The following is a 20693-nucleotide window of genomic DNA, read 5'->3' on the forward strand; positions in this document are numbered from 1 at the left end:
CTCTCTCTCTCTCTCTCTCTCTCTCTCTCTCTTTTAAGATTTCCAGATTTTTATTCCTGGAACTGTACAGGTATTAAAGTACAATAAATACAAAATAATGCTAAAAAAAGTCAGTGTTTATGTACAAATACTAAAATCAATGCAACAACAGCAATTTCCTCTTGAACATCTGTTAGATCTTAAGCGAAAGAAGCCAATTTGAAGAGGTACATAGTGTATGATTCCAATCAAATGGCATTCTGGAAAAGGCAAAACTATGGAGACAGCAAAAGGATCAGTAGTTGCTGGAGGCTGGGGAGAGGAAGCAGTCATCTAGGTGAGATGTTGTTGGTGATGGAGAGGTGAGGGGCATTGATGTGAGAAGGGTTTTGGATTTGCTGATGAATTAGATGTAACGGTGAGAGCAAGAGAGGAATGAGGCACAGCAGCTCTATTTTCTGCCAGTCAACAGAGTGGAGAAACGTAAAACTATTAAATAAAGTAGGAAAGAATGGGGGGCAGAGGAAAAAGATCTTTTGGTAATGGTGTGTGTGTGTGTGTGTGTGTGTGTGTGTGTGTGTGTGTGTGTGTGGAGAATGGTTGGGAAAAGAATTCTATTTTGGACGTGAAAAGTTGGCAGCACCTCTTAGCTAAGTAGAGGTGTCAGGGAGGTGGTTGAACAATATCAGTCTGGAACTTAGAGGTCAGAGTAGGTACTTGAAGCCGTATTACCAAGTGAGGTCACCTAGGCAAGGAAGACTGGATGTGGAGGAGGCAGAGGGGCAAAGGAGGAAAGCTGGGTAGGTGCAGTGTCTCCAGAATCAAGAAGAATGAGTGTGCAAGGAGAAGTGACCGATGGGTCTACTGTTTCAGGAAGGTCAAGGAAGAAGATTATGGTCCATTGGACTTGGCCATCTAAAGGCCATGGTGACTTGACAAGAGCTGTTTCGGAAGCTGGACAGGAGGTAAGAAAGCAGAGATGATGGTGCAGACGACTCTGGAGAATTTCTGCTGTGAAGAGCAAAGAAACGGGGCAACAATTTGGTTAGTGCTTCTTCCCACTGCTTTGACCTTCCTATTGATTCTTGTGCCAGAATCACAGTTTTGTAAAAAACGATTGTAGCTCTGTAACATAGTTTAATATTTATGTAAATGATTTTTAAATCATTGCAACTTTGTAATTAGCTTAATATTTATGTAAATGAGTACATATTACCCAGGGGAGCAAGTGTTTGCCATACATCCTATTGGCCACTCTTCTTTTCCCAAAGGTTCTCCAGTTAGTCTTACAGGTGAGCATTAGAATAATTATTTCAAATTTTAAAAATCTCATTGATATTTTATTTTAATTGGAATAGTACTCAGCATATAAATCAAGAATTGAATGACCTTATAAAATGTTGAGAGGTTGATCCAAAAACATTTATCAAGGTCTTTTCCTTTTCTTAAGCTTTATTGATGTATAGTTGACAAAATTATAATATAGTTAAACTGTATAATGTGATGATTTGATGTACATACACATTATGAAAGGATTTATTGAGGCCTCTTTTATATCTCTCAGTTAAGTTTTGTAGTTTTCTTCACATAGGTTCTTTTCATTTTGTAGAAAGTTTCTCTCTTTAAAGTATTTTGCCTATATAAAATGTGATTTGTCTTCCAATCCTTATGTAGAAAAGCTATTGATGGAAATATTTTGCTTTAATTTAATTATATTTTTTCTAATTTTTTCCAAATGTTTCACAATGTAATGATAGTTTGGCTTCTCCTTACTCTTTTCCAATATTTTGCATTTATTTTTACTTCTCCTCTTCTCCTTTCTCTATTTCTCTTCATCTTCCTACTCCTTTTTCTTCTCACCTTTTTGCAATGGTAACAATTTGCAAGTCAAAGTTAAATATCAGCATTAATAGCAAGATTTCCATTTTTAATTTTAAGAAATTTTAAAATTTTCACTGTTAAGTATAGCATTAGCTATTCTTTTGAAATAGAATTTTTATCAATTTAAGAAATATCCTTCCATTATGATTATAGTTTTCTTTTAAATATTTTTATTGATTTCAGAGAGGAAGGAAGAGGGATAGAGAGATAGAAACATCAATGATGAGAGAGAATCATTGATCAGCTGCCTCCCGCACACCCCCTACTGGGGATGTGCTCACAACCAAGGTACATGCCCTTCACAGGAATCAAACCTGGGACCCTTCAGTCCGCAGGCCAACGCTCTATCCACTGAGCCAAACCAGTTCAGCCTCTAAGGTTCTTATCTTTTCTGTCCTATATGTTCTATCTCTTAGTATGTATGCTTTACTTTCTAGAGAGATTTAATCAGCCTTATCTTCCTATCTTTCTGCAGGTGTTATTGCCTCTGCTGTAGTGATTTTATTTTTCAAGACATAATTGTTGCTATTGCTATTCTCTGGATGTTCCTTCATACAGCAAATTGTTCTTATTTCATGGATAGTATATCTTCTCTTGTCTCTCTAAGGCTACTAACAGTGGTCTTTTGGACACTTTCTTTTTCTGTATAACTTGTTTCCTCCAAGTTACGTTTCTGGTTGTTTGTTTTGTCTCTCACTTCTGCATTAGAAAATTTCCTGGACATCTGGTGATCTTTGGCCATGAATAAGGTTGTGGGGGTGGGAGGGAAGCTAGTCAAGGACGGAGCTCACAGGTTGGGGTTGCCACTGTTGGGCAATTGAGCTGTCAGTATCTTTAGGCCTTTCCTTTGGACTGGTGACATACCCCAGAGTAGAGTCTTCCAGCCTCCTGCCTAGATGCCAAAGCCCAGCTCCCAGTACTTTGGGGATTGAACCTACAACCAATGGTGGGAGAAGAATCGGGCTCTCTGCACTCAGCATCTCACATGACATGTGATCCTCTAGCTTTCACAATGTTCAGCATACTATCTCCATTCATAACCGTACTTGAAGCTTCTCCAACCCAATACCCTCCATTTTACCTTCTTCAGAGTAAATCCTCCAGCCTCGCTGGGATAGAGGAGGGGCTGTTCCCTAGTGACTTGGAGTTCTAACTCCTTCACTTGTTGGTCCTTATATTAGCCACCTCTCCCACAGTTCCAGAGGTGCCTTGGATTGCAAAGTTCTGTGCCTTCTGAGAACCTTGGACTGTAAGTCAGGTTGGCTCTCGATTCCCTCCACTACCAGCTGACACGTCTGTTTCTTCAGGGCTGATAAGTCAGTAACCACATGGGTGCCTGCCAACCTCCTGCAAAACTTTCGTGGCTGTTGTCTTTTTTTCCTGTTTGCCCCATCCTTGTAGGTTTATCTCTTGATTTAAAATTCTCTTTATTGACATTTTAGTGGGGTTTGGGGAGGGAGTGAAATTAGAAGGATTCATTCAACTGCCATCTTAACCCAGAGCCCTCATTCTCCTTTTCAATATATTTTTAAAAATATAATTCCTGGGAATAACCCTACTTGGTCATGGAGGATTGCTATTTTAATGTAGTGGGGTTTGTTTATGTCTGTCTTTCCATTTAGAAGTCATTAAGTGAACATGACTAGCAGGAAATGAGCCTTTCTGTGAGGAGGATTCAAGGAAAATGTCTCTAGCGAGATCATTTTTATTCAGTATATGAGAGAAAGCCAGCGGCTGGCTCCCAGTATGCAGCCTCCAGGCAGCTCCTAAAGGACCAGATGCGATGGTGAACTGTGAGGGGATGCCCTTTGCAATGCTTTGCCTAAGGACCCACCGTAAGTCTCAGGCTTCACTTGACAGTCCTTGGAGAGGGGCTCAGTGGTGGTCTGATTTTATCTTATATCAGTTGGGAGGATTCTGTGATAAGAAACTGAGTCCTGGATTCCTTTTTTATTTAAAACAATTTTTATTAAATGTATTGGGATGACACTGGTTAATAAAACTATGTAGATTTCAAGTGTATACTTCTATAATACATATTCTGTATTTTGCACCCAAAGTCAAATTGGATGCCTTTCTAACATGAAACCCAGTGCTCATTTGGTCCCCAGAATCATTCATTTGTTTGTTATGCAGGCATCTAATATTCATGCTCAGTGCAAAGCGCTATGCCAGCTCTCTATACCCGAGACAGAACCTGTCCTAGGTAGCTCTCTAAGCACCCCCTGGAGAGCCTTGGAGAACAGCTAGGGCGGGGTCAGGATCACATACAAAAGTGTAACATGGTGACAATAACTTTTCTCTCTGTGTGGCTTGTGATGAGGAATAAGTGAGGGGACTCCTAAAGCATCCAGCATGGTTCCTGGCACACAGTAGGATTCTGGATTTGAGGGACAGCTTTATGTGGTGCCCTCCCATGTTTTGTGTGTGTGTGTGTGTGTGTGTGTGTGTCTCTCTCTCTCTCTCTCTCTCTCTCAAACACACACACCCTTACACTTTTAAACACTAGCATTTTTGGAGGAACACCTGAAGGGATTTAGAGACTCAAGACAACATAAATGAGTCAGTCCTACTTAAATCACTCACGGTGACAGCATAACAAGGTCCATGAAGTATTCACAGTGACCACCCTGCTCTTGAGTCATCTTCACCCCCAGGCAGCCTTTGCCTGGGCTCTCGGATTCCCGAGGCTGCACACTTTCTTTGACTTCCCTGTTTTCCTCCTGCCCGGATTGGAAACACGTTGTAAGCTTAGCTCACCATTCTTTCTGGCCGACATTTCTGAAATTCTAAGTACTTTTGAGAAATCAGTTTTAACAACAACAACAACAACAAAATAAATAATACACACATGAACTGACACTCGCCAGTCCACCTGTGCCTACGAGAGGCAATCCGTGTAGCAGTACAACTGTTGAAAGCCCGCAGGTGGTGGAGAGGGCAGCCGAGAGACTGGGTTCAAGTCTCTGCCAACTGTGAAACTTGGGCAAATGTGTTCATTTTCTGAGCCATCATTTACCTATCTGTGAAATGGGATCACACACAGTCTTGTGGTGAGGACTCATGAGACAAAAGGTGTAGAAGTAAGTGCCTATTACACTTCTACTCACAGCGTAATGAACGCGGTGGGTCTTCTTCCATGGGGGTGACATTCTGGGGCCAGGTGTGTGTGTGTGTGTGTGTGTGTGTGTGTGTGTGTGTGTGTGTGTGTGTGTGTACACGAGTGCGCGCGTGCGCGCGGGGCTCAGGCCCGCGGGGGTGCTGCCCGGGGAAGGGGAAGGCGTGCGTGAGGGTGGCTGTGTGTGGTGGGCCGCCCCGGGAGTGCGTGGCTGCCCGCGCCGGGCTGAGAACAAGGCGCCCGCGCCCGCCGCGGCTGATCGGCAGCTCTGGGTGAAAGAGCGCGCGTGGGGGAGACGGGCACGGACGTGCGCGCCCGCCGGCTGGCCAGGGTGGGGGGCGGACCCCGGGCCGCAGGAGGCTGGGAGGAGGCGGGGAGCGGGAGGGGGGCCGGGGAGAGGGAAAGGGGGTGGAGGCGGTCCGACCGCGGTGCCGCGGAGCCGGGCGCGGGCGGGCGGGCGGGCGGGCGGCTGAGCCGGGAGCGGGGCTCGCAGCCAGGAGGCGGTGCCGCGGGGAGGCAGCGCGGAGCGGGCCGGGCCGCCCGCCAGGGGGGAGCGCTGCGGGCCGCCGGCCGGGCCGGGCCAGACCCGGGGCAGCGCGCTGGCGAAGCCGCGGTGGCTGGGACCAGCCGAGGGGCGTCGGGCACGACCGAGAGAACCAGCGAGACTCCGCGGAGCATCGCCCAGCTGGGTGCCGGGGCCGCGACCTCCCTTCTCCGGGACTTGGCAGAGGAGACGCCTCCGGGAGGGAGCGAGAGGAGCAGGTCGGCCAGTCCGTGCAGGGGGAGTGTGTGTGTGTGCGTGTGTGCGTGTGTATGTGTGTGTGTGTGTGTGTGTGTGTGTGTGTGTGTGTGTACGCGCCTGCAGGGTGCGTGTGGCAGGGATGATGTGTGGTGTGTGTCTGTAGGGAGTATGTGAATGTGTGTAGGGGTGTGTATCTCTCAGTGTGACTGTATATACTGTGTGTTTCTGTGAGGTAGGGGTGTGTGTGTGTGGGGGGGCTGAGAGCTCACATGAACCCATGTAGGAGGGAGGGTGCTCAGCAGGACTGAGGGTGTGTGTGTGTGAGCGCACTTGTGTGCAAGGCTGTGTGAAGGGTGAGTGGGTGAGTGTGTCATGGGTGCTAGGTGTGGCTGTGTGTGAAGTAAGGGTGCCGGGTGCACATGTGTCCCTGGCTCAGCCTCCCCTTCCCCATCAGATGTGCATGCAGGGAGCGGTGCCTGGGGAGGGGGTAGGAGCCTCCTGCAGCAGCGCCTTGCCCAGCTTGCCTGCCTGGCCATCTTCCCCAGGAAACCAGAGATGGCCAAGATGCCCCTCCCCCAAATACTCCGAGGGTTAAGGGGAAGGGAGCAGGCCAAGCCCCAGGAAAGAGGGGAAAGGCTGAAGGGACAGAGCTTCTGCTGGACTGGGAGCTTGGCTGCCTTCTCCATCTCTGCCAGATCACTCAGCTGGCCTTGCCCCTCCCAGGGCCCTGTACTCCTGGGTCTGAGTGGTGCAGGGCCAACCTAAGATGTTGTGGGGGTGGGCCTAGGTTGAGACTCATCTGTGAGGGTTCGCTTGCTCACAGTTGTATTACCAGAAGGGTGCTGGGCACACAGTAGCCTCAATTAATATTTGAGGTTGGAAGGGAGGATAGAAGAGAGGATGGGAAGGGATCTGAGTTTGGGAGTCAAGTCCATCCCATCTACTATCAGTCGGGGATGAGAGCAGCTGGTTGTGGTCTCACCCCAAATTGAGCAGGTGGGGGAGGCAGGGGTTTAGGGAGAGGAAGCCTCAGGGAAACTGAGGGGGAGAGATTTATGCTGGGCCCTGAGAGGAGGAAGGAGCTGGCACTCTGCTGGGCAGAACCCTTTGCATCCTGCCCCTCTACCTGCTTCTCTGTGATCAAAAGCCTCTCTCTGGGGCCATTCACCCCAGGCAGTCAGGGCTCATGGTGCCTCTCCTTTCTCCAGGACCTTCGTGCTCAAAAGGTGCTGAAGAACAGAGGCCCTCACCCACTGAGGCTACCTGAGACCAAGTGGGGCCATGGCAGGGCATGGCTGTCTGGGGCTGGGGCTGTTCTGCTGGGTCCTCCTCGCTCTTCCTGTGGGCCCCCAGCCTGCTTCCTCCATCCCAGGCGCCCCTCTCACTACTCTGACCCCACCCCCTCAGAGTGAGGCCTCTATGCTGTCTCTCAATCTGGGACTTAACTTCAAATTCCACCTTCGGGGACCTGCTGCGGCCTGGGGGAGCCCTGTCACCGAGACCCACCCACTGTCTCCTGGACAGAGCCAGGAGCTGGAGGAAGAGGTGGCCAGTGGACTGAGGACTGACCCCCTTTGGGAACTGCTGGTGGGCTCCCTTGGGAACTACTCCCCAGAGTGGGGTTCTGCTGAAGGCAGTGCTACGCCCTGGGCGTCCTCCCTGCCTCTAGAATCCACATCCCCCCTCTCTGGGCCCACCCACCGGCCGACGGCTCCCTATCAGCCCAGGATGGGGACGGTGACCTGGGACACGGCTCTGGTGGCTACAGCCCCTCCCTCCAGTGCCCCCAGGCCCCACCAGACTGAGCTGGAACTGAAGTTTGACATGGCACTGAGAGCAGGCGCAGCCCCCACGCTCGGGCATCGAACTCTGCCCCTGCTGCCCAGCCTGCGGGCCAGCCTGGCAGAGATTGCTGGGCGCCTGGGACCGTTTGGTGAGTACCCACTCTGCCCTGAAGAGAGCCCCTGCTGGGCTGCCTGGCAGGCAGGAGGAAGCTTCAGCCGGGCTCCTGTTGCAGGGTTCTTTGGCACTACTCTGTCCCCACTCCGGAACTTCTCCGGCGTGAGCCCCCCAGGCCCAGCGGCATCCCCAAGCTCTGCCTCCAGAGTCTCGGATTCGCCGGGTGAGTGTTTAGTCCAGCGGTTCTCAACCTGTGGGTGGCGACCCCTTTGGGGGTCGAACGACCCTTTCACAGGGGTAGCCTAAGACCATCAGAAAACACATATATAATTACATATTGTTTTTGTGATGAATCACTATGCTTTAATGATGTTCAGTTTGTAACAATGAAATTGGGGGTCACCACAACATGAGGACCTGTATTAAAGGGTCGCGGCATTAGGAAGATTGAGAACCACTGGTTTACTTCATTGCAACGAGCATTGACAGATGACCTCTGCATGCCAGGCCCTGTCCCAGAGGCCTATGCCCCACGCCCTGCCCTTTCTTCCTTGACTCAAGGGGAGGTCTGCATTGCTTCCTCCTGGCCCTGGGACGTGGGCCGCTGCTCCCAGGAGGAGATTCCTTCTTTGCCCTATTGAGTTTGGTTTGGTCCATGGAGCATAGCTCCTGGTGGACATGTAGCTATAATTCCTGAGACGGTGGCTCTCTGAGGGCAAGTTCTGGGGAAAGACCGGCTTTTCACCAAAAGCCCAGAGGCCAAGGCTGGTAAGATGGCACTCAAACCCCGCGTGCTCCCTTTTGCAGGGTTCTTTGGCACCACTCTGTCCCCACCCCCATCCTCCCTGGAGAGAAAGCTCCCAAGCCCAGGCCCACTAGACCCAACTGCTTCCCTGAGCGCTGCCTCCATTGCAACAACATCACTAGGTAAGTGTCCTATTCATTTGAACTTGACAGTTATTTATTGAGCACTTACTACAGGCTAGCTGCTAATTGGTGTCCCGGGACCCTTTTGTTTCATTGTCATTATAATCATAATCACCATTCTCTTCATCATCACCATGGAGATACATATTAATGGTTTGAGAACAAGTGTTGCCGGGGCCAGTCCCACACAGAGTTAAGTAATGGTCCTATGGGAGTTTTGCAATCACAGGCAGAGCAGGATGTAGACAAATTATCAGGGGCAAACAGACACAGGAACTCCCTCATGAATTCCACAGCCTCAGTGCCAACCCCACCCTCCACTCCAGGCTGTCTGGCCTGACTCCCCATCCCAACCCCAAACTTGGGGCTCTCTCCTTTGCTGCCTGATCTGACGTGACATGCTGTCAGATAAGGGCAGGGCTGGGCCCCTCATCAGGAAGATCTTGAGCAGACAGGTGCCATCCTTGTTCAAGAAAACATGCAGACAAGCCGCTGGTGCGGAGGAAAGACCAGGGGCTCTGGAATCTTGAGCCTTGGCTTTGCATCCCAGTTACTAACTGGCTGGGTGACCATAAGGCAAGTTATTTCGTGTCCCTGAGCCTAAATGTTCTCAAATATCTAGGGTTTAATAATAGTACCTATTCTGTTATTGTGAGTTTCTAGATAATGTAAGCTCCTGGCATGAGGATGGGCACAAAGTAAAAGCTCATTAAATCGTAGCTGTTAACCTTGCTTCTCCCCCGGCTCATTGCAAATACACTTCCCGACCCTTCCTCTGAGAGATTGCAGACCCTGGCCCCAAGACGTGATAGGAAAGCCCATAACCCACAGGGCAGAAGGCACACTGGCTGGGGAGACGTTCTGGTAGGTGAGGCCAAGGGAGCCATGGAGAGGGACTTCCAGGCCCAGCTTTGCTCTGCAAAGGGTTTCCTGTAGCTGTGAACCCGCTCATCCACCCCACACTAGGAACCAGCTCAGCTTCTGGAAACCACTGGTCACCCAGCTTCTTGCAGCTCCAGACTCAACACACCCAACTCTGGCTCACTCCTGCTGCTCACTGCCCTCCGGGGCATGTGGGTCGGGAGGCTTCCCAGGATCTGCTATGAGGTTGGGGGCAGGCTCTGTGGCCTCAGGGGAAGGATGCTGCCTGGCAGTCTCTCAGCATTGGTGACAGCAGCGCTGCCAGGCAGGCTTAATGTGTCTGGACAGTATCAGGGGCAGCCCAGCTCGCCAGCTCCACCCTCCGTCCCCCTCCTCACTGGTGGCTGCAGGAACCCCGCCTCTTCCTGAGTATTCCTCTTGGACAAACCCAAGAGAGCTACAGTCCCCTCGGAGAGAAGGCCAGGGGGCCTAGCGGTGTGTGGGGGGAGTGGTGGCAATCAGGGGACAAAGGGAGTCTCTTTGTCTCCTCTAGGACCCCTAACTTAGGTGCAGTTACCCTGTGGCCCCAGGGCTTCTGTTGCCTTGCATTAGGCCCCTTCACCTAGGCCAGAGCTTGTATTCAGCCAGTACACACAGAAACAGTTGCTTAAGTTGTGAAAGGCTTTTATTTCATTTGATAAGTACCCACTGACCTTAGCCCCCGAGCACTCCCCTCCACTCCCTGACCACCCTAGCTGGCACCTGTGCCATTTCCAGTTGTTAAATATTTCAAATGCCACTCTCACAAAAAGTATCAATCCTCCATAGCCTGGAGGTGGGGGTGGGGAGAGGGATGGGGCCAGGACATTGAACAGGCTGCCGATTCCTGCATCCACAGTGGAGCCTGCCCTTTGATCTGGGCAGCTGGTGGATAATCAGGCCTGACTTCTCCATAAATCCAGCGGTCTCCTCTCTGGGCTCCTCCCCAGCTAGCTCAGCCTCACCAATCACTCACATTGACATCCCATCTCCTCCCTCGTCCCTGAGGTCAAGAGGGGCTGCAGGGCCAGAGTGGGACCGTCTCAAAGGGAGGCCTGCTCAGGAGAGGGATCCTAGGAAGTCACTCTCTTCTGGGGGAAACTGAGGGCTCCTCTGGGGAAGCCGCGAAAGGTGAGACGTGGGCTGAGGTCAAGTAGACCCTTTAGGCAGAAGCTGGGTCTTCTTCACCTGCCCCCACCCACGTGGCCCAGTGCTGGGTACACCGGGCATGCCGTGCCCCCTGGGAGCAGTGCATCTACTTAGAACTCCCTCCTTTGACACCTGAGCTGTGCCTGTACTTTGCCTATTTTCTGGTTTTTATTCCTTTTCTGGCTTCTTAGAAATGTTGAAACTTGCTCTAGTTGCCATAGTGCTTTGGGACAGAGGTGAGAGATGGGGTTTCCCATGGCCCCCGGGTGCACAGACCTCTGAGAGCTGCACTTGTCTGTACAGTGAGCAAGGAGGAGGCGTGCGGGTGGCAGGCTGGTGGGGCTCTGGGCACGGTCTTCCTGCCTTGCTGCAGAGCCCACCACGGCCAAGGAAAGACCAGGCAAACTCATCCACTTTGCAGAAGAAGTGGGTTGGGCAAGGGCATCTGAGGGGCCCAAGGAATGAGGGTGAGGGAGGGAGCATGTGGTGCCCACCCCTCATCACCAAGCTGTCCTTTCCAGCTATGTCTTTAACTCCTCATAGCTATGTCTTCATTAGGTGTCCAGGGACGGTCAGTCCATCCAAACAGTGTTCTTCAAACAGGGTTTACAAAGTGCGAATGTCTTGATGTTCACTCATTTGAATAATCGTTGATTTTCTAAGCAAGTTTAGGATGTGCGGAGGGACAACAGTCTTTTGTTAGTTAAATTGAGAACTAGTTTGAGGCCAGAAATGGTCACACTAACACAATCACAAGCGGATGATTGGTGATCGACATTAGCCAATAACGATGACACCAACAACAGTCACATATTGAATGCTTATTATGTTCCAGGCACTCCAAACAGCTTCGCACACATCAGCCATTTACCCTCGTAACAGCCTATGCAATGGGTACTCTTCCCTGTTTCATATGTGAATGCGATGGAACAGGGACCAGGGCACATGTTGCCATTTGCAGTCGGCAGTGAGCTGTGGAGATTTAATATTTTGGCTGCTCCCTCTTTGCCCTCCACAGTTGTCTGATTCTATCCTCCCGTCCTCTCTTTCCAAAGACGATTTCTGCCTCCTCACTCCTTTTCCTTGTTCTCAGGACTGCTCTGTTTTGCAAGTCCCCAGCAGGAGCTGGCACAGCCTGGGGCGGGGGTGCTCCTGGGGTCTTCCTGATTGTGCAGCTGAGGTGTGGGTGCTGGGCATGGCTGGGCAAGGCCAGGCAATTGGGGCAGGAGTCTGTTTGTCAGGAGACCCACCCCCATCATTTGCCTCCTGTGCACCTCCCCATCCGCATCAGGCTGTCCCCACCCTTCTCCACCATCTTTCTCCCTCCACCCTAGCCCTCGGCTGCAGCTCTGCTGAGCCTGGTAGGTGGAGAAGGGAGAGGTTCCGCTTCCAGCACCCTCCCTTGCTGCCTGACCATGGGGAGAATCCTTGGATCTAACTCTTTCTAAGTCATCTATTGCTCCAGGAGAGTAGAAATACAGATCTTACTCCTCATCTCTTATTTGACTTCCCTTTCTCTCAAGATGTGGGGAGGGTGTTGGAGCACAAGATGAGGTTGGGAGCCCGAGTTATCGAACCCCGGAGCAATCCCTGAGGGGCTCACTCACTCAGCATTTTATCCCACTATGATCTCCCCAGTTGTTTTTTCCTGGAGTTCAAGGGTAGCCTCAAGCCCCAGCGAGTCCATTCTCAATGCCACCTTCTAGAAAATGGAGCTAGAACTAAAGAGGCATCTATATTAAGAGCCTTAGACCAATGACTTTGTGATTGAGTCAGGATGGGGATCACAGGCAAGGGGAGGCTGAGGGTGGGGGTGTAGCAAGCAGGGAGGCAAGTGGATAGGAAAGGTGTTCTCCTCAGGGTGCTGGGTGGGGACAGGAGACAGGGAATGTCTCACTTTTCCTCCTGCTGCATATGTGTGTAGGCGCCCCCATGCACAAGAGTGTGTCTGTGTGCCTGCCTGTCTGCCTGTCTGTGGAGAGGCTTTTCCTGAAGAGATAGGGAAGCAGCTGAAAAAGGGCAGGGGAGCCTTTCCCAGCTCCAGGATGGGAGCGGGGAGTCAGAGGTGCAGAACAAGAGATAAGCAACTGGGACTAGGAAGAGGCTCTGGAATTCTGGAAAGGGGCTCCGCTGAGGCTCAGATATGGATCCCAGTGGCAGCTCTGTCATTGGTGACCTGGACAAGTCATTTTGCCTCTCAGCAGACCCTTAGTATTGTCACCTGGCAAGTAAGAGGATCCATTTATTCCGTGTATATCCTGTATTGTCCGGGATATCATTTACTCAACGCTAACTCTGTGCCAGGCACCATGTTAGGCTCAGGGATTCAGGTGTGAGCAAAGCAAACAAAACTTCTTGTTCTTCTGAAGCTTCCCTTCAGGTGGGAGCATTGAACTAGAGGGGGCTTCCACTGTCCCTCTTCCAGTTGTAAAATTCTGGGACTTTTTTTTTTTTTAAATATATTTTATTGACTTTTTACAGAGAGGAAGGGAGAGGGATAGAGAGTTAGAAACATCGATGAGAGAGAAGCACCGATCAGCTGCCTCCTGCACACCCCCTACTGAGGATGTGCCTGCAACCAAGGTACATGCCCTTGACTGGAATCGAACCTGGGACCCTTCAGTCCTCAGCACGACGCTCTATCCACTGAGCCAAACCGGCTAGGGCAAATTCTGGGACTTCTTAAGAAAAACCCTTTGCAGTAGAATCACCAAGCGAGGAAGGGAAAAGCACAAAGCAGGTGGCTGGGGGTGGGATGGGGTGGGGTCTATGAGAGCTGAAATGACTGCACGAGGACTTTGATGGGGGAGGGGAAGGTGAGAGGTCCAGTCTCATATTTAAGACGGGTGTCCTGGGTGCCATGAGGACTCTGACTGGCACACAGGCTACTGGCTGCGGGGAGAACAGGAGTGGCAGGGGAGGGCTGCACAACTGCTTCAGACAGATGTTCTTTGCCCACAGGCGCCACCATCCCGACCTCCGGGCCAGATGACCCCTCTCTTACCAGCCTCGGAAACCCTTCTGTGCAGCCAGAGTGCGGGCCAGAGTCCTGCAGCGCTGGAGAATTGCCTGAAGGCGAGGGGCAGCCTCCTGCAGCCCCGCTGTCCCTCTTTTTCCTGACCCTGGAGGCCGACTGGGCAGAGGCCAGGGCTCGCTGGGGGTTGGCCTGGGAGGCCCATGTGTACGGGGTAGGCACCCTCTTCGGCCTGGTAGCCCTGCTGGCGCTGCTGGCTCTGGCCCTCCTGCCCTGGCGCTGCCCGCCTGGCGCCCCCTGCCTGGCGCTGCTGGACGTGCTCCTGCTCTCGGCTGGGACCACGAGGGCCTTCCCGCTCTTCTACGACGCCTATGGGCATCGCGACCGGCTGCCCGCGCTCGCCTGGCTGCTGCTGCAGGACCTCCCGCTGCCCTGCCTGGCCGCCGGCCTGGGCCTGGCCTGCCTGCTGCTGGCCCGGCCGCGCCCGCCGCGGTGTCCCGCCGGCCTGGCCGCGCTGCTGCTGCTGGGCCTGGCGCTGGCGGCCGCCGCCGCGCTCGGGAGCGCCGCCCATCGCCCGCTCAGGCCCCTGCGGCTCGCCTCCCGCGGGCTGCACGCCTTCCTGGCCGCCCTCCTGTCCGGGCTGCTGCTGGCGCTGTCCTGCTGGGGGGGCCGGCGGCGGCGGGCAGGAGCGCCCCTGGGAGGGTCGGGCCTCAAGGGCGCCACGCTTCTCCCGCAGGCGCGCAGCCCCTTCGCCCCGCGCGATTCCTGGCGGCGCGCGGCGCGCACGGCCCCGGTGGCCGGCACCTTCGGGCTGCTGAGCGGAGCCCTGCAGGGCTACGAGGTGCTGCACGCCCTGGGCTACGGCGGCCAGCCGGGCCTGGCGGGGCCCTGGCCCTGGTGGGCCTTCCAGCTGGGCCTGCGCCTGGGCGAGGTGGGCGTCGCGCTGCCGTTGGCGCTGCTGGGCCTCTACCCCGCGCTCTGCAGCCCCCGCGTGCCGCCGCGCTGCTGGGCCAAACTCTTCCGCTTGTCCCCGGGCCACGCGGCTCCGCTGCTGCCCGCGCGCTGGGTGCCCGGGTCCCCGGACAAGGAGCCCCTGGGTAGCGCCATCGCGCGTGGCGACGCGGAGCTGCTGCAGCTGTGCGCCTTGGCAGGGCCGGGCCCCGACCTCCTGTTCCAGGGGGACGCCTGTCGGGGCTTCGAGGGGTCAGCGGCCAACCCAGCCCCCTCCCTGGCCTCCTCCCCCTGCAGCGATTGCACCGTGGACTTCCGCCCGCCGTCCCCCATCAACCTGCGGCGCAGCATCGAGGAGGCCCTCTGCAGCGAGGCCCTGCTCGCGCCCGGTCTCTTCCAGGGCCCTGCCTTTGGGGAAGCCCTGCCTGGGCTCGGCCTCTACAGCACCGCCTCGCCGGGGGCAGTGGCCGGGGCTGGGCCCAGTGAGGGGTCCGAGGAGACCCCGGGCATCTCCGCGCCCCCAGGCCTTTCCTCTCCCGGGGCCTGGCCTGCGGGCAGTAGCGCATCTTCAGGCTCGCTGTGCAGACTCTCCCGGGACAGCTCGTCCATGCTGCTCTGCGCCAGCCCCGACCGGCCCCCGCGCTGCCCGCTGGTCTGCGTCCTCAGCCCCCCGCGGCCCTCGGGAAGCAGCCCCAACCTCCCAGCCTCAGGATCCTACCAGGCCCTGTCCCCGTCCTCCCGCGACTCCCCAGAGCCTGCTTGTGAGCTGCAGGCCGAAGAGGCCTTGCTGCAGGAGCAATTCCTGGACGCCTGCCGACAGATCGACGAGCTGAGCATGGGCAGCGACACCATAGACCTGTGAAGAGGAAGCCCCCTCGGTGCCGGCCACACGCCCCCTCCTGGCGGCAGCTCTGCCCAAGACCGGCACACTGTAACCCTCCCCCAATCCGGCCTGGCTCAGATACCTCGCCCTGCTTCCTCCCCCATCCAGGGGCTCCTGGGTGGGCGGGTCAGCAGCCAGGCTCTGTTGATTGGGAATTAGTGCCACCTCCTCTGGAGCCCTGGGCGCTGATGCCCTCAGCTGCCATTCTAGGCTGGCAGGGGTCCCTCTTTCCTTGGCATTCACCAGCAATAAAGCTCCAAGGTGCTCCACTCCTGACCGCCGAGGCCCACTCTTGTATTGAGTGAGAGGGGCTATCCTCAGAAGACCTCGGGATGGTCCTCAGCCCACATACCCACCTCTGCCATGCCCAGGAATCCCACCCCGTGTGAATGACACTCCCAGTTCTCCACATGACCCTTCCCTACAGAAGGGGTCCATGGCCCACCTAGGAGACTCGGCAGCTGTTGTGTGGGGGGTGAGCGCTATCAGAGTTAATTTATCAATAAAATATTTTCAGAGGAGAAAGATCTGACCTTCTTGGACAAGCTTAGATGAGAAAACAGCATTAGTGGTTCTGCCAGAACTGGAAGAGAAGCAGCTTTGGGGTGGGGTGGGTCCATCTCAGACCCCAGGGACCTTTACTCCCAACTGCAAGGAGTTTTGTCCTGTGGCTGGAATGAGTGAGGGTCCTGGGAGCAGCCCCTTGAAGACCATTTGACTCTCCAGGAAGTGGCTCGCCCACCCCAGCTTCGCCCCCAGAGATGGAACATGGCCCTTAGAGGTGAGGCAGAAACTAGTCTTTGGTGGGACTGTCTGCATTCCTAGGAGCTTGGTCAGGTCCTGGTGTTCAGGGGGCTCGGGACTAATTCTTGGTAAAATTCTTTGTGGAAATGTTGATACACATATCAAAGGCTTGGTCACCTTGAGCTGGGAGCCCAGCCATCTTCCTGTCACATTCTCAGAGGAATTCACACAGGCTCCACCTACCAACAGGCCCCTTCCAGGTTGGACTCCCAACCCTCTTCCCCTGTAGAGCACTTACCTCTGGAGGTGCAGATCCTTCCTGGAGAAAGCCTGTCTTCCCCAAACCCCCACCGTACCCTACCCACCAAAGCAGAACCCACAGTGCAGAGACATGGGGATACATCCAAACCACCAGCACCCTGTAATCCGTCCCTTGCCCAGAGCACTTGGCTGAGCTCTGTGGCGTGCATTTATCATTTGACTAAGATGCAGAAAGTTCAGTGGCACTAAAACAGAGTCATAAATTAGGTTTGAAAACGAAAACCTGGCAGTGTTTTGGCAGATGTCCTGCACATTACATGGGCCCACATCCTAGTCTTGAAGTGCAAAAACAGAACTAGGAGTGGTTTTTCCTTCCAACTCTGTCCATCAGCTGGTGGGGATTTGCGGAGGGAAAGGAGGGAGCCAAGAAGGAAGCAGATCAGGTCCAGTGCCCTAGGGGGAGAATTAGAGCACTGCTCTCCTTGCCCATGTCCTGGGACCTCAGAAGCCAGAAGGAGTCCGTGATGTTTGTGGGAGGAGTGAGGGGTCATATTAGGGAAGAAAATGAGAGGAGGGTGGGGCAGGCATGGTTGAGGGATGGGGCTGGATTGGTTCTGACTGTGTCTCCTCCGTCACCTGGCTCAGCTGGGCTCAGAAATTCTTGCTGCATTGTCACTCTGGGCTGAGGCCCAGAGAACTGTCAGCCTCCTAATTGCAGGCATTTCTCACTGGTGTCCTGGTGGCTGTAGGGCCCCAGCATCAGAGCTGCTTTGTGACATGGAAGGAGCGCTTGCTGTTTGCCTCTGCCCACATTCAACTTCTCTCTGCCATCTCTTTCTCACCCTAATCCTCTTGCCATGCCAGCTGCTCATTCACTCTTCCCATCAAGGGTTCTTCAGTTCATGCACACATCTCCCAACAAAGCAGTCCACGCCTCATATACCCCAGTCAGCAGCCTCTCTCTCTCCTTCTCCCTTTCTTTTTCTCCCCCTTCCCTCCCCCCCCCCCCCGCCCGCACCCCCCCCTCCTCACACACACACAGCTTTTCTGTCTGGAAGCTCTGAATGCGGCTGATGAGATGAGGGTGGGGTGGGGCAAGGGACTACAGCTCCAAAACTTTTTCCAAAGACTTACCTTCGACATTACAAAGAGGCTGAGATTTTGGCGAGACAACCCTTCCCTTTTGCCTCATAACTCAGCTCGTACCCAAAGCAGGTTTTCCAGAGGAGCCCAGGTAATCCTAATGCATGCACCCTTCTGTTCCAATTCTTAGTACTATAGGAGACTGAGACAAACTTACCTTCATTCATTCAATTTCTTTAAAACATGTTATTGAATGCTTACAATGGGCTAGGTGCTGGGGCCAGAGAAGTGAACAAGGTGGTGCTAGCCCTGAACTTAAAAAGTTGAAGGTCTTTTGGTGAAGGCAGACATTAAAAAGTTACTCTTAGACTCTGGCTTGGCTCAGTGGATAGAGTGTCAGCCTGTGGTTTGAAGGGTTCCAGGTTTGATTCCGGTCAAGGGCACATGGCTGGGTTGCAGGCTTGATCCCCAGTGTGGGATGTGCAGGAGGCAGCCTATCAATGATTCTCTCTCATCATTGATGTTTCCATCTCTCTCTCCCTCTCTCTTCTCCTATGAAATCAATAAAAACAAACAAACACCAATGACCATTGGGTGTCTGTTAACATTTTTTTTTTTAAAAGTTACTCTTGCCAGTTTTCTCAGTGGTTAGAGTGTTGGCCCATGGAATGAAGGGTTGTGGGTTCCATTCCTGGTCAAAGGCACGTTGCAGGTTCGATCCTTGTCCAGTTACGCGCACGTGTGAGGCAAGCAATCAATGTGTCTCTTTCATATTGATCTCTCTTTCTCTCTCTCCCTCCCGTCTCCCTCTCTCCCACTCTCTAAAAAAATCAATGGAAAAAATATCCTCGGATGAAGATTTTTTAAAAAGTTGCTCTTATAAATAATTGCAATAGAACAAGTAACTAATAACAGTTGTGAGAAGTGCTAAGGACAAGAAGCACGCAGTGATGTGGGAGTGCAGCCAAAGGGAGGAGGCTTTGTGGGAGGCTGGCTGAGAACAGCCAAGGCCTCTGTACTCCCTTTCGTGACTCGTGCACAGTGATGGATGACAGAGAGGCCAGCGGTTTATTTCCCCTGGAAGCGGCGTTGCTGGTGTGGTGCAGGGTATCAGGATGCCTGCTATTTAATAAAGAACACTGCATGTGTCCTGGGTAGATGGATGAGCAAATATTCCTGATCAAAGAACCATGTGGTGTCCCTGATGTGAATGGGTAGGAGGGGCTGGGGCTGAGGCCGAGGCTGGGAGACTGAGATGGGGAGCCAGGTCTGAAATGTAAGAAACGTAAAAAGCATCAGCTGCACTGCTATCCTCCGCTAGAGCACAGAACTCCTTCACACTGTGGGTGGCTGCTGCCCCCTGATGGGCACAGGGACACAGTTTCATTTTGTCCTTTAAGGAGGGCTTGGGTCCTAGGTACTGAGAACTTAGCATTGTAGGGGGTGTCCCAAAGGAATGTTAGAAGAGCCTTCTTCTTCTGGTTCTTTCCCCTGTGCACACTGCAGCCAGGGCTGGGAAGGCCTCCCCATAGCTGTGGCCCTGAAACTTGCAATTGAATCTTTGGGGATGGAATTTTGATTCCTAGAGTGGTGAGGGGGCAAGAGAGGAGGAGAAAAAAAGGAAGGAATGTGGAATCTCAAATCAACTTTATTTGAATGACCCATCCCATTTCCTTTGTCTATTTGTCTCACTTTATCTTGGGTAGGATAAACCCCATAGCCTTAAAATGTGTTCTCAAATAACTGTGGCATTTTCTTTTACGTGTTTATTTATTACTTACTTGGAGCTAGGCCGGGCTTCATAAATCTGATGTTGTGTTTTCCCTTTCCCCCCATTACTATCAACCAGTTATCAATCCATCCAGAATTTATTGAAAGTAAATGGGGCTTGAGGAGAGAAGGAAACTTACTTTTCACTGTACTGTTTGTACTTTTGGAATTTTTACTACCATGTGTTCAGGTTATACCATTTGAAAGTAATTATTAAAAATGAGTCGGGTACTTTTTCAGCTGGATGTTGTGCAAGGTGCTGCAGTCTGGCACACAGGTCAGTTCCTGAGCCCAATGGGATGGCAAACATTCTTTGTGTTTCAGGATCCAGGGGCACCCAGATCCCCTGACCCGTGCTTGAGGTCCCCTTAGCTTGCATCTGTCTGATAAGCTGATCCGAGGGAAGATTTCCCTCCGTATCTGGGGGGGCCTAGGTCAGTGATGGTGAACCTTTTGAGCTCGGCGTGTCAGCATTTTGAAAAACCCTAACTTAACTCTGGTGCCGTGTCACATATAGAAATTTTTTGATATTTGCAACCATAGTAAAACAAAGATTTATATTTTGATATTTATTTTATATATTTAAATGCCATTTAACAAAGAAAAATCAACCAAAAAAATGAGTTTGCGTGTCACCTCTGACACGCGTGTCATAGGTTCGCCATCACTGGTCTAGGTTATAGGTCTGTGTGTATAAGCTGGATGTTATGTCTGTTTTGGATGTGTTCTCATGTGATCGTGCAGTGTGCACATTGTGATTCATTTGTAAAACATTTTCTAATTAATGTCTGTCTACTTGCACTAATTGTATTCTCCATGAGGGCAGGGACCCTGTATTTTCTCTCTCTCCCTCCCCCCCCATCCCCCCCCCCCCCCCGCCCGCTCCTCTTTTTCTTTTTTTGGCCTAGCACACATAGTAGGAACCCAATAAATATTTATTGAAAGAATGATTGCACACATCTGTTTCTATGTGTGCTTTAGCAGCTATAATTTGTGAATCATCAGAGGCACAGTACACAGTTATCCGTTACAGTGCGACAGATGTCTCCCATCCTCTGAGAACAGGAAAATTGTTTGAATGATGTTTGTCATGTGCTGTCTCTCTGTGCACTCTGGCTGCATTTTATACACGCAATTTGGGAGTCTGTGGTGGTACTTCAGAAACTATTTATTGAACATCCATTGTATGGCAGACCTGGGTGAGGTCGCGAGCAAAACGACTTCTGCTGCCCTGGCAAACTGGGATCCATCTCTTGGGAGTGAGCTTTCTTTGCAGGTGAGGAAGCCTCGGGTACGCATGTGGGGGTGGGTGGAGCCCGGTTCAGGAAGCTCCGCCCCCAGAGTCACCTTTTTTTTTTTTTTTCATTCCGGAACCTTTGTGCCCGTCCCACCGCGTTTCCTTCGGACTCTTTTCAGTACAGAGCACTTCCTG

The 20693-nt window shown here is 52.6% G+C and overlaps 1 protein-coding gene across 3 annotated transcripts; it reads left to right on the plus strand.

Annotated features, from left to right (window-relative positions):
• Positions 1–5463: 5463 nt before the first annotated feature.
• PRRT4 (proline rich transmembrane protein 4) lies at positions 5464–16121 on the plus strand. Of its 3 annotated transcripts, XM_036328778.1 has the most exons (6): positions 5464–5740; positions 6929–7653; positions 7738–7842; positions 8427–8546; positions 13557–13783; positions 14818–15128. In XM_036328778.1, exons 2-6 carry the CDS (start codon positions 7002–7004, stop codon positions 15004–15006), a joined length of 1293 nt encoding a protein of 430 aa, XP_036184671.1. In that variant the 5' UTR covers positions 5464–5740; positions 6929–7001; the 3' UTR covers positions 15007–15128. The 3 variants fall into 3 exon arrangements, with proteins under 3 accessions (XP_036184671.1, XP_036184670.1, XP_036184669.1); XM_036328777.1 differs by having other exon boundaries at positions 13557–16121; XM_036328776.1 differs by having other exon boundaries at positions 6929–7842; positions 13557–16121.
• Positions 16122–20693: the final 4572 nt, after the last annotated feature.

This window comes from Myotis myotis, unplaced genomic scaffold, assembly GCF_014108235.1.
Source record: "Myotis myotis isolate mMyoMyo1 unplaced genomic scaffold, mMyoMyo1.p scaffold_m19_p_11, whole genome shotgun sequence".
Taxonomy (NCBI): Eukaryota; Metazoa; Chordata; class Mammalia; order Chiroptera; family Vespertilionidae; genus Myotis; species Myotis myotis.